This window comes from Scyliorhinus canicula, chromosome 1, assembly GCF_902713615.1.
Source record: "Scyliorhinus canicula chromosome 1, sScyCan1.1, whole genome shotgun sequence".
Classification (NCBI taxonomy): Eukaryota; Metazoa; Chordata; class Chondrichthyes; order Carcharhiniformes; family Scyliorhinidae; genus Scyliorhinus; species Scyliorhinus canicula.
Genome location: NC_052146.1, coordinates 22,440,527 through 22,453,651, shown reverse-complemented (window position 1 = coordinate 22,453,651; position 13,125 = coordinate 22,440,527). Strand labels below are relative to the sequence as shown.

General features: G+C 45.6%; 1 protein-coding gene across 8 annotated transcripts in view; it reads right to left on the bottom strand.

The window, feature by feature from the left end:
* The window catches only part of rph3ab (rabphilin 3A homolog (mouse), b), a 388,420-nt gene that overhangs the window by 50,369 nt on the left and 324,926 nt on the right, over positions 1-13,125 (bottom strand). For 7 of the 8 annotated variants that reach the window (XM_038820309.1, XM_038820380.1, XM_038820230.1 and 4 more), the window contains 2 exons: positions 4,637-4,699; positions 4,248-4,460 (listed from right to left, as the gene is read on the bottom strand). In XM_038820309.1, the coding sequence (XP_038676237.1) occupies positions 4,248-4,460; positions 4,637-4,699 (276 nt within the window). The remainder of the gene's footprint in view (positions 1-4,247; positions 4,461-4,636; positions 4,700-13,125) is intronic. The other variant, XM_038820677.1, reaches the window with a different exon arrangement.

Below are 13,125 nucleotides of genomic sequence, written 5' to 3'. Positions count from 1 at the left end.
AGGTTGTTTCCACTGGCGGGTGAAAGCAGAACTAGGGGACATAGCCTCAAAATAATGGGAAGTAGATTTAGGACTGAGTTTAGGAGGAACTTCTTCACCCAAAGGGTTGTGAATCTATGGAATTCCTTGCCCAGTGAAGCAGTTGAGGCTCCTTCATTAAATGTTTTTAAGGTAAAGATAGATAGTTTTTTGAAGAATAAAGGGATTAAGGGTTATGGGGCGCGATTCTCCACTGCCCACGACGGGTCGGAGAATAGCGGGAGGGCGTCCCCGACATTTTTCACGCCATCCCGCCATTCTCTCTCCCCCCCCCCCCCCCACGGCCGCCCCACGACACGAATCACTGCTCGGCTCGCCGTTTTTTTACGGCGAACAGCAATTCTCCCCAGGCCGATGGGCCGAGTTCCCAGGCCTTTACGGCCGTTTTTACGGCAGCAAACACACCTGCTTGCTGCCGTCGTAAAAACGGCCGCAACATGCCCGTTCTGGACATCCATGGCACCGATTGGCACGGCCGTGGGCCCGCGACCGGTGCCCACCGATCGCGGGCAGTGCATCTGTAACGGACGCACTCTTTCTCCCTCCGCTGCCCCGCAGGATCAGTCCGCGTTATCGTGCGCGTCAGCCGGCGTGACGCTTGGTGCGCGGACTTAGCGACGGTCGCTAAGGCCGCGATGCCGTGCTTCACGGGGCCGCGCTGCTAGCCCCGCCCGGGGAGGGGAGAATCGGGTCCCGGGAGAGGGCGCGGAGGCTGCCGTGAAACACGGCCAGTTTCACGGCAGCCTTTACAATTCTCCACATTTGCGGAGAATCTCGCCCATGGTGTTCGGGCTGGAAAGTGGAGCTGAGTCCACTAAAGATCAGCCATGATCTCATTGAATGGCGGAGCCGGCTCGAGGGGCCAGATGGCCTACTCCTGCTCCTAGTTCTTATGTTCTTATGAATTGGACATTCTGAATTCTCACTCTGTGTACCCGAACAGGCACCGGAGTGTGGCAACTAGGGATTGTCACAATAACTTCATTGCAGTGTTAATGTAAGCCTACCTGTGACAATAACAAAGATTATTATTGTTGTTATTAAGGGGGGGGGGGGGTGAGGGGAGAGGGGGATGGGGGTACAGTGTGACTGCACTTTGGGAATCATATGAGGTTGGGATTAGTAGTATTGTTGTTATGTTTGTTATAATGAAAATCTTATTTGAATAAAAATATGTTTTTAAAAAGCAGATACCAGGCTCCAATCTGTCTGGTAACCAAATCCACACTGAGTCCAAGCTGGAAGAACACCCCTCCCATTTCCTCTGTATTAGTAATGATGCCTGAAGCACTTGTAAATGTGCCTTTTAATTACCAATCAGCATCATGTATTCCTCACCTTGCACAATTCAACGCAACACCTGGTCTGACATGCATAAGGTTGATATCACCCTTTTGATCTGAATTCCTTCTTCAACACCTTTGGCCAATTGCAGTTTGAAAGTTAAATGTGACGTACACGCTGTCTCCTCTCTTTGGAGAGACTAAACACAGGCTGGGGTCATGCTTTGTGGAACACCATTGTACGGTCCGCAAGCATGACCCCAGCCTTCCTGTCGCTTGCTTTTTCAACTTACTGTCTTGCATGTTGTTACATGTCTGTCCTTGGCATGCTAGAATATTTCAGTGAAACCCAACGCAACTGGAGGAAAAGCACCTCGCCTTCCGATTAGGCACTTTACAGCCTTCTGGACTCAACACTGAGTTCAGCAACTTCAGCCCACAAACTCTCCGCTCCATCTTGAGCCCTTTCTTTAATCCAATTTTTTTGTGCCAATGACGCCCCTCCCCATTTGCCATCTGTCACTTGTTCTTCAGTTCTGCTTTCAGAGTGCTGATCATTGCCAAGCTACTAAAACATTTTGCTATCTGACCTTTTGGCCACTATCAGTACCTTCTTTAGTCTTTAACACTACCATTAACATTCTCTTCATCTTGTGTCCATGGCATTTTTTTCACATCTCTTCTAGCTCCCACCTATTCCTGACCTAAATAGCTCCAACTTTTCCACCCATTCTTAAAGAATATCCTACCATTGTGAGCCCTACACTGTCAACGAGCTTTCCTGAGCTGGGCCTGTTCCTTAGACTTTTTCTTACCCAACAGAATGTAGATATTCTGTGCATTCTGAAATATCCTATTAAATGTCTGCCACTGCATCTCTATTGACCTATACCGTATCAAACAACGACAAACAACAGCTTGCAATTTTCTGTCCAAATAAAATGCACTATTGGGACCTTGCCAAACGTGAGAGAACTTTAGATTCAGTTCAATCATCTGAAATTCCTCTGTTGCCTATTTTAGTTGAAATGTTCACGCATTAAATAAAAAAATTAATGAATTCATGGGATGTGGGTGTCATTGGCTGAGCCAGCACTTTCGAAGATGAAGACTTGAATCCCTCATGAGAGAAAGAATATCAATCAGATTGACTCAGTGTTTACTGACATCTGGCTGGATTGCTGAGAAATCCATGGAATCTGTCTTGGTTACGTCTGCCAGTAATGGTGCAGAGTGCTGTTTCAACTACAGTTTGCCTGCAGGAGAATGATGTGCTGCCTTAGAACATTTAGAATATTTGCATTAAATATATGGGGCTGGATTCTCTGCAGCCCTGCTCTGAAATCACGGCCGATCGGTGGGGGTGGGGGTGGGGGGGTCTCATTTCTTGGTGTCCGCCACGGAGCTCAGCACGGCCGCCGGGGGCCAACGCCGTGCGCATGCGCAGACTCCGAACAGGAAGTGTGGGGGCCTGTATCTGCAGCTAAAGTTGCAAGATTTACTCCGGGGCCCTGCTAGCCCCCTGCAGGGCACGGAATTAGTCCAACCTTTTTATAGGAACTTCAGGAGTAAAACTCCACCGTTTTTATGCCGCATTGGGGACATAGTCTCATTTTGGGAGAATCCAGCTCATGGTACATTTTGGATAAATTTAAAGCCTTCGATTTCATCGTTTACTGAGGCAAAATAAGTAACATTTGGATTTGTTCATATTTAGTGTAACACCAAGTCCTCAAACCACCAGAATAATCACCTCTGTTCAACCACTGTCAGCATCGAGGAAATTATGCCCTAACATAGTTATTTGGAATTAAAAAGGTGTGTTTATACAATCAAAGTAACAATTACTCATTTCCTGTTACAGCTGTGAGACCATGCATATAATTTCACATTTAAATAATTTGTTAACTGCTTTTGTGTTTTACTTCCTGTTCTACCACAGAAATTTCAGTGGTTTTATCAAAGAAGAATTGATGAGGCTCTTCTTAAAGGGTGACACCTGAAACATTGCAATGCAACATGTAGAACGACTTTAAAATAATAGGCATTCCAAAGTGCTTCACGGGAGTGTTGATTAGATAAAATTCCATGTTTTGGGACAGTTTACCATAAGCTTGGGCAAAGGGAGTGGTTTTTAAAAGTGTGATTTAAAAGTAGGTTGGAGAAATAAATAAGCGGAGAGGTTTGGGGAGGGAATGCCAGAACTCTGGGCCGAGGCAGCTGCAGGCACCTTGTGGTGGTATGATTTGCATAGCTGTCTGCCATTGGTGCAGAACACTGGCTTACCATTGGCCCTGGTCGGTCATGTGCCTCTCGACCGATTGGTTGAGACCAGTCATGTGACGGCTCCCCGATTGGTCGAGAGGCTGAGTTAACCCCGCCTCCAGAGCGAGGTATAAATACCCAGAACGCCTGGCGGTTGTCCATTTACTGTAGTCGACCGCAGGGCTAACTTCTAGCTTATTAAAGCCTAACTTTTGTACAGCAACTCGTCTCGCGTTCGATTGATGGTTCATCACACCTCACTCATACAGCAATAGAAAATGGGAATGAAAGAGAGGCCAGAATTGGAGGACTGCAGAGATCTTGGACTGTTTGAAGGGCTGGAAGGGGCGGGTTCTCAGACTCTGTGGAGAACAAGGTCATGAAATAATTTGAAGACATGGATGAGAATTCTAGAATCGAGGTGTTGCTAGGTCAACAAGCACAAGGGCGACAGGCGAGTGAGACTTGGTGCGAGTTAATCTCGCTCTTCCAGGTGATGAAGTGTCTTCTGTGCCTCTCCAATATATTTTGCTTTTAGGTTCACCCCAACAGTGAAATGCTGGATTCCTTTAATCATGATTGGCAGTACTTATCACAGATTATTCTTGATGTTCATTTGTAACAAATCTACTTGTACCCGCGAACCAAAATATTACTCACTGGCTTCATCCGAGTCATAAAGATCCTCTTCCTCATCCTCCTGCTGTTGCGCCTGTTGGCGTGTGGAAGGAACCAGTGTTGAGGCTGCACTTGGTGCTGTATACTGTGGGTTCTGGCGGACAGCTCGCTCCTCCTTCACCATGGTGTAACTTGTATCAGATGGTGGGGTTGGCTGATTGGTCACTGAATGCGACAAGGAGGGAGGACCTCCCACTGTCAGAGAGAAAACAAACAAAATAAAACAGAGCAAAATCATTTCTTCTTCACTTTAAGGTTTAGCAGTTGCTGGATGGCAGAATGTTCCAAGGTGAAACTAGGGATCCAGAAGCAGGAAGGACTGAAATGAGAAATGAGACACTGAGAATGGAGCTGTTCATAACCATTCTTACTTGACATTTGTTCTGGATATTTGGGAGTGATTCCCTGACCTGGTCTATGGGTTCCAGGGGCACCTGTAAACAGGGAGACCAGAAATATGTCAGTCCAATTAGCTTGAAGAGTCAGAAGCTCTCTCACAATGACTGGAGAAAAGGAACCAGATGGAGTTTCATGAAAGAGCACTAATTAATTATAATGGTGAAGGATATTCTTAGGAGAGCGATTTCTGATGAAACGTTCATTCTGTACAAAAATAAATGACTTGCCATTATTGCATTTGAAATTCTTCTATTACCAGTGATGGGGATTCAAATTAAATCTTCTTTGCTGTCTGGCAACTGTGATGTTGACAGTGACTGTGGGTGTCATGTGTGCATTCAAGGTACAATATGAAGGTTTGTCAAGCAGAGGTGGGAGAAGCTATGAGACTGCCTGAGAGTGAGTAGTGGGCCCTTGCTCATAGAAAACCATACTGAAATCATGGATTCTTTAAAGAAATGTCACTCTGGAATAGACAGCAAGGTATCTTAAGAATAGTTTTAGCACCAAGGAATGCCTGACATAAAATATTTTTTTTCTCCATTAGGAGGCTTCCCTTAGGATTGAAATTCTATTTTAAGAAAACCGTGCATTTTCCCAGAAAGCCACATTGCTCTGTTGAGGAGATTTATTAATGGATTTTAATGTATTAAAACTAGCTGAGTAGATAGGCAGTGGAATTCAATCAGCCAATGGGCTGGCACAGTAGCACAGTGGTTAGCACTGTTGCTTCACAGCTCCAGGGTGCCAGGTTCAATTCCTGGCTTCGGTCAATGTGTGTGCGGAGTCTGCACGTTCTCCCCGTGTCTGCGTGGGTTTCCTCCGGGGGCTCCGGTTTCCTCCCACAGTCCAAAGATGTGCAGGTTAGGTGGATTGGTTATGATAAGTTGCCGCTAGTATCCAAAAAAAGGTTAGGGGGGGTTATGGGATCGGGTGGAGGTGTAGGCTTAAGACTCTAAGACTCGATGGGCTGAATGGCCTCCTTCTGCACTGTAAATTCTATGGAAAAAAAATGAATAGATGGGGAGATGAATAGACACGGAAGATGCAGGTAAGAGGTTACCTTTATATGAGTTAAGGGGCTCAGCAGGGGAGTTTGCGAAAAGGTGGGGAATGTTTGTGACCGTGTCTGAGGAGCTGTTCGTCGCGGGGGGGGCGGGGGAGGGAGTGGGGGGGGGTGAAAAAAGGGGAAAAATCTGTACAGACTGTATAGTTGATTGTTGGGAAGTATGTTTCCCGGGGTATTTACTTGCTTAAACCTGTTTTGATACATGTTTGTAATAAAATATATTTTAATAAAAAGATGTTACCGTTGATTTGTGAGTCAAGAACCAGAGGGCACTATTTCACAAGGGGGTAGCCACTTAGGATTGAGATGAGGAGAAAGTTCTTTACACAAAGGGTTGTGAATTCTTTGACTTCTAACCCCAAGGGGGCCGTGGAAGCTCAGTCATTGCGGAAGTTTAAGGTAGAGATTGATCAATTTCTAATTAACAATACGTAAAGGAAAAATTAGGATAGTGTGTGTGAAAGGCATTGAAGTGTCTGATCAGTCATGATTGTATTGAATGGCGGAACAGGCTCAATGGGCCGAACAGTCTACTCCTGTTCCAATCTTCCTCATCACTTTTTCACTGAGAATTAAATGGTGTGAAGGGGGCACAAACTCTGATGAGAGATTTTTTTCTTTCTTTTTTTAAAATAAATTTAGAGTACCCAATTCATTTTTTCCAATTTAGTGTGGCCAATCCACCTACCCTGCACATGTTTGGGTTATGGGGGCGAAACTCACACAAACTCAGGGAGAATGTGCAAACTCCACACGGAGAGTGACCCAGAGCTGGGATCGAACCTGGGACCTCGGTGCCATGAGGCAGATGTGCTAACCACTGTGCCACCGTGCTGCCATGAGAATTTATTTTAATAATTAATTTACGGGATGAAGGCATCAGTGGTTAGGCCAGCATTTATTGCCCATCCCTAGTTGTCCTTCAGAAGGTGGTGGTGAGTTGCCTTCTTGAACTGCTGCAGTCCCTGAGGTGTAGGCACAAAGCTGTTAGGGAGGAAGTTCAAGGATTTTGACCTTGAAGGAATGACGGTATACTTCCAAGTCAGGCTGGTGAGTGACTTGGAGAGGAAACTCCAGTTCAGAAATGAACTGGACTAGCCACATTAATACAGTGGCTACCAGTGCAGGTCATGTACGGGGCACCAACAGTGACTAACTCACCTCCTGACCCCCCCCCCCAAAGCCTGCCCAACATGTATAAGTCACAAGTCAGGTGTGTAGTGGAATACTCTTCACTTGCCTGGATGAGTGCAGCTCCAACAACACTCAACAAGCTCAACACCATCCACGACAAAGAAACCCGCTTGATTGATAACCCTTCCTCAAACATTCAAACCTTCCACCACTGACAAACAGTAGCAGCCGTGTGTACCATCTACAAGGTGCACTGAAGAATTCACCACGGTTCCTTAGACAACACCTTCCAACCTCTACCATCTCGAAGGATCAGAGCAGCAGATAACTGGGAACCCCACCACCTGGAGGTTCCCCTCCAAGACTTCGATGTTGTGGCCATTTCAGAGACATGGATAGAGCAGGGACAGGAATGGTTGTTGCAGGTTCCGGGGTTTAGGTGTTTTAGTAAGGTCAGAGAAGGGGGCAAAAGAGGGGGAGGTGTGGTGCTGCTAGTCAAGGACAGTATTACAGTGGCGGAAAGGATGCTAGATGGGGACTCTTCATCCGAGGTAGTATGGGCTGAGGTTAGAAACAGGAAAGGAGAGGTCACCCTGTTGGGAGTTTTCTATAGGCCCCCTAATAGTTCTAGGGATAGAACATAGAACATAGAACGATACAGCGCAGTACAGGCCCTTCGGCCCTCGATGTTGCACCGACATGGAAAAAAAAACTAAAGGCCATCTAACCTACACTATGCCCTTATCATCCATATGCTTATCCAACAAATTTTTAAATGCCCTCAATGTTGGCGAGTTCACTACTGTTGCAGGTAGGGCATTCCACGGCCTCACCACTCTTTGCGTAAAAAACCCACCTCTGACCTCTGTCCTATATCTATTACCCCTCAATTTAAGGCTATGTCCCCTCGTGCTAGCTACCTCCATCCGCGGGAGAAGGCTCTCACTGTCCACCCTATCTAACCCTCTGATCATTTTGTATGCCTCTATTAAGTCACCTCTCAACCTTCTTCTCTCTAACGAAAACAACCTCAAGTCCATCAGCCTTTCCTCATAAGATTTTCCCTCCATACCAGGCAACATCCTGGTAAATCTCCTCTGCACCCGTTCCAAAGCTTCCACGTCCTTCCTATAATGAGGCGACCAGAACTGTACGCAATACTCCAAATGCGGCCGTACTAGAGATTTGTACAACTGCAACATGACCTCATGGCTCCGGAACTCAATCCCTCTACCAATAAAGGCCAACACACCATAGGCCTTCTTCACAACCCTATCAACCTGGGTGGCAACTTTCAGGGATCTATGTACATGGACACCAAGATCCCTCTGCTCATCCACACTACCAAGAATTTTACCATTAGCCAAATATTCCGCATTCCTGTTATTCTTTCCAAAGTGAATCACCTCACACTTCTCCACATTAAACTCCATTTGCCACCTCTCTGCCCAGCTCTGCAGCTTATCTATGTCCCTCTGTAACCTGCAACATCCATCCGCACTGTCTACAACTCCACCGACTTTAGTGTCGTCTGCAAATTTACTCACCCATCCTTCTGCGCCCTCCTCTAGGTCATTAATAAAAATGACAAACAGCAACGGCCCCAGAACAGATCCTTGTGGTACGCCACTCGTAACTGAACTCCATTCTGAACATTTCCCATCAACTACCACTCTCTGTCTTCTTTCAACTAGCCAATTTCTGATCCACATCTCTAAATCACCCTCAATCCCCAGCCTCCGTATTTTCTGCAATAGCCGACCGTGGGGAACCTTATCAAACGCTTTACTGAAATCCATATACACCACATCAACTGCTCTACCCTCGTCTACCTGTTCAGTCACCTTCTCAAAGAACTCGATAAGGTTTGTGAGGCATGACCTACCCTTCACAAAACCATGCTGACTATCCCTAATCATATTATTCCTATCTAGATGATTATAAATCGTATCTTTTATAATCCTCTCCAAGACCTTACCCACCACAGACGTTAGGCTCACCGGCCTATAGTTACCGGGGTTATCTCTACTCCCCTTTTTGAACAAAGGGACCACATTTGCTATCCTCCAGTCCTCTGGCACTATTCCTGTAGCCAATGTTGACCTAAAAATCAAAGCCAAAGGCTCAGCAATCTCTTCCCTGGCTTCCCAGAGAATCCTAGGATAAATCCCATCCGGCCCCGGGGACTTATCTATTTTCACCTTGTCCAGAATTGCCAACACTTCTTCCCTACGCACCTCAAAGCCATCTATTCTAATAGCCTGGGTCTCAGCATTCTCCTCCACAATATTATCTTTTTCTTGAGTGAATACTGACAAAAAGTATTCATTTAGTATCTCACTTATCTCCTCAGCCTCCACACACAACTTCCCACCACTGTCCTTGACTGGCCCTACTCTTACCCTAGTCATTCTTTTATTCCTGACATACCTATAGAAAGCTTTTGGGTTTTCCTTGATCCTACCTGCCAAAGACTTCTCATGTCCCCTCCTTGCTCGTCTCAGCTCTCTCTTTAGATCCTTCCTCGCTTCCTTGTAACTATCAAGCGCCCCAACTGAAACTTCATGCCTCATCTTCACATAGGCCTCCTTCTTCCTCTTAACAAGAGATTCCACTTCTTTGGTAAACCACGGTTCCCTCGCTCGACCCCTTCCTCCCTGCCTGACTGGTACGTACTTATCAAGAACATGCAATAGCTGTTCCTTGAACAAGCTCCACATATCCAGTGTGCCCAACCCTTGCAGCCTACTTCTCCAACCAACACATCCTAAGTCATGTCTAATGGCATCATAATTGCCCTTCCCCCAGCTATAACTCTTGCCCTGCGGGGTATATTTATCCCTTTCCATCACTAACGTAAAGGTCACCGAATTGTGGTCACTGTTTCCAAAGTGCTCACCTACCTCCAGATCTAACACCTGGCCTGGTTCATTACCCAAAACCAAATCCAATGTGGCCTCGCCTCTTGTTGGCCTGTCAACATATTGTGTCAGGAAACCCTCCTGCACACATTGTACAAAGAACGACCCATCTAATGTACTCGAACTATATCTTTTCCAGTCAATATTTGGAAAGTTAAAGTCTCCCATAACAACTACCCTGTTACTTTCGCTCTTTTCCAGAATCATCTTCGCCATCCAAAGATGATTCTGGAAAAGAGCGAAAGTAACAGGGTAGTTGGTATGGGAGACTTTAACTTTCCAAATATTGACTGGAAAAGATATAGTTCGAGTACATTAGATGGGTCGTTCTTTGTACAATGTGTGCAGGAGGGTTTCCTGACACAATATGTTGACAGGTCAACAAGAGGCGAGGCCACATTGGATTTGGTTTTGGGTAATGAACCAGGCCAGGTGTTAGATCTGGAGGTAGGTGAGCACTTTGGAAACAGTGACCACAATTCGGTGACCTTTACGTTAGTGATGGAAAGGGATAAGTATACCCCGCAGGGCAAGAGTTATAGCTGGGGGAAGGGCAATTATGATGCCATTAGACATGACTTAGGATGTGTAGGTTGGAGAAGTAGGCTGCAAGGGTTGGGCACACTGGATATGTGGAGCTTGTTCAAGGAACAGCTATTGCGTGTTCTTGATAAGTACGTACCAGTCAGGCAGGGAGGAAGGGGTAGAGCGAGGGAACCGTGGTTTACCAAGAAGTGGAATCTCTTGTTAAGAGGAAGAAGGAGGCCTATGTGAAGATGAGGCGTGAAGTTTCAGTTGGGGCGCTTGATAGTTACAAGGAAGCGAGGAAGGATCTAAAGAGAGAGCTAAGACGAGCAAGGAGGGGACATGAGAAGTCTTTGGCAGGTAGGATCAAGGAAAACCCAAAAGCTTTCTATAGGTATGTCAGGAATAAAAGAATGACTAGGGTAAGAGTAGGGCCAGTCAAGGACAGTGGTGGGAAGTTGTGTGTGGAGGCTGAGGAGATAAGCGAGATACTAAATGAATACTTTTCGTCAGTATTCACTCAGGAAAAAGATAATGTTGTGGAGGAGAATGCTGAGACCCAGGCTATTAGAATAGATGGCATTGAGGTGCGTAGGGAAGAAGTGTTGGCAATTCTGGACAAGGTGAAAATAGATAAGTCCCCGGGGCCTGATGGGATTTATCCTAGGATTCTCTGGGAAGCCAGGGAAGAGATTGCTGAGCCTTGAGCTTTAATTTTTATGTCATCATTGGCTACAGGAATAGTGCCAGAGGACTGGAGGGTAGCAAATGTGGTCCCTTTGTTCAAGAAGGGGAGTAGAGATAACCCCGGTAACTATAGGCCGGTGAGCCTCACGTCTGTTGTGGGTAAAGTCTTGGAGAGGATTATAAGAGATACGATTTATAATTATCTAGATAGGAATAATATGATTAGGGATAGTCAGCATGGTTTTGTGAAGGGTAGGTCATGCCTCACAAATCTTATCGAGTTCTTTGAGAAGGTGACTGAACAGGTAGACGAGGGTAGAGCAGTTGATGTGGTGTATATGGATTTCAGTAAAACGTTTGATAAGGTTCCTCACGGTCGGCTATTGCAGAAAATACGGAGGCTGGGGATTGAGGGTGATTTAGAGATGTGGATCAGAAATTGGCTAGTTGAAAGAAGACAGAGGGTGGTGGTTGATGGGAAATGTTCAGAATGGAGTTCAGTTACGATTGGCTTACCACAAGGATCTGTTCTGGGGCCGTTGCTGTTTGTCATTTTTATAAATGACCTAGAGGAGGGCACAGAAGGTTGGGTGAGTAAATTTGCAGACGACACTAAAGTCGGTGGAGTTGTAGACAGTGTGGAAGGATGTTGCAGGTTACAGAGGGACATAGATAAGCTGCAGAGCTGGGCTAAGAGGTGGCAAATGGAGTTTAATGTAGAGAAGTGTGAGGTGATTCACTTTGGAAAGAAAAACAGGAATGAGGAATATTTGGCTAATGGTAAAATTCTTGGCAGTGTGGATGAGCAGAGGGATCTCGGTGTCCATGTGCATAGATCCCTGAAAGTTTCCACCCAGGTTGATAGGGTTGTGAAGAAGGCCTATAGTGGGTTGGCCTTTATTGGTAGAGGGATTGAGTTCCGGAGCCATGAGGTCATGTTGCAGCTATACAAGCCTCTGGTACGGCCGCATTTGGAGTATTGCGTACAGTTCTGGCCGCCTCATTGTAGGAAGGACGTGGAAGCTTTGGAACGGGTGCAGAGGAGATTTACCAGGATGTTGCCTGGTATGGAGGGAAAATCTTATGAGGAAAGGCTGATGGACTTGAGGTTGTTCTCGTTAGAGAGAAGAAGGTTAAGAGGTGACTTAATAGAGGCATACAAAATGATCAGAGGGTTAGATAGGGTGGACAGTGAGAGCCTTCTCCCGCAGATGGAGGTGGCTAGCACGAGGGGACATAGCCTTAAATTGAGGGGTAATAGATATAGGACAGAGGTCAGAGGTGGGTTTTTTATGCAAAGAGTGGTGAGGCCGTGGAATGCCCTACCTGCAACAGTAGTGAACTCGCCAACATTGAGGGCATTTAAAAGTTTATTGGATAAGCATATGGATGATAATGGCATAGTGTAGGTTAGATGGCCTTTAGTTTTTGACTTCCCATGTCGGTGCAACATCGTGGACCGAAGGGCCTGTACTGCGCTGTATCGTTCTATGTTCTATGTTCTAAGTCACTCAACACCCTGACATGGAAATATATCGTCGTCCTTCACTGTCGCTAGTCAAAATTCTAGAACTTCCTCTCTAACAGCATGTACCTATACCTCAGGAACTGCAATGATTCAAGAAAGCAACTCACCACCACATTCTGAAGGGCATCTAGGGACAGGCAATAAATGTTGCCCCAACCGGCAACACCCTCATCCCATAAATAAATAAAACGAATATACTGAATGTTAGTACTGTGATGAATGTGAGGAAATGGTATTTGATAAGGTTTTTAAAAGCCTGGGTTAAGGTATATATTTGTGGCATCAATATTATTAAAAAACCCAGGTTAAGGTATCCAGACTATGTGTCTGCTTAAAGCTGCAATTAAGAAGTTGTAAAATGGGCCCTCTGGGACAGGCAGCAGCTGGTTGACTCCACATTGGATGTGTAAAGCTATTTATTTGATATTAGTGTTGTTAATTCTGTGTTTAAATTAAAGTTGTTTTTACATAAAAGATACCTATTGGTCAGAGTCATCACTCCTTTCCTCAGTTTTACAAATTCAAAAAAAATTGTTTCAGGTTCTTGTCTGGTATCCTAACGAATATTGGGATCTGGTCCAGTTTCCTAACACTACG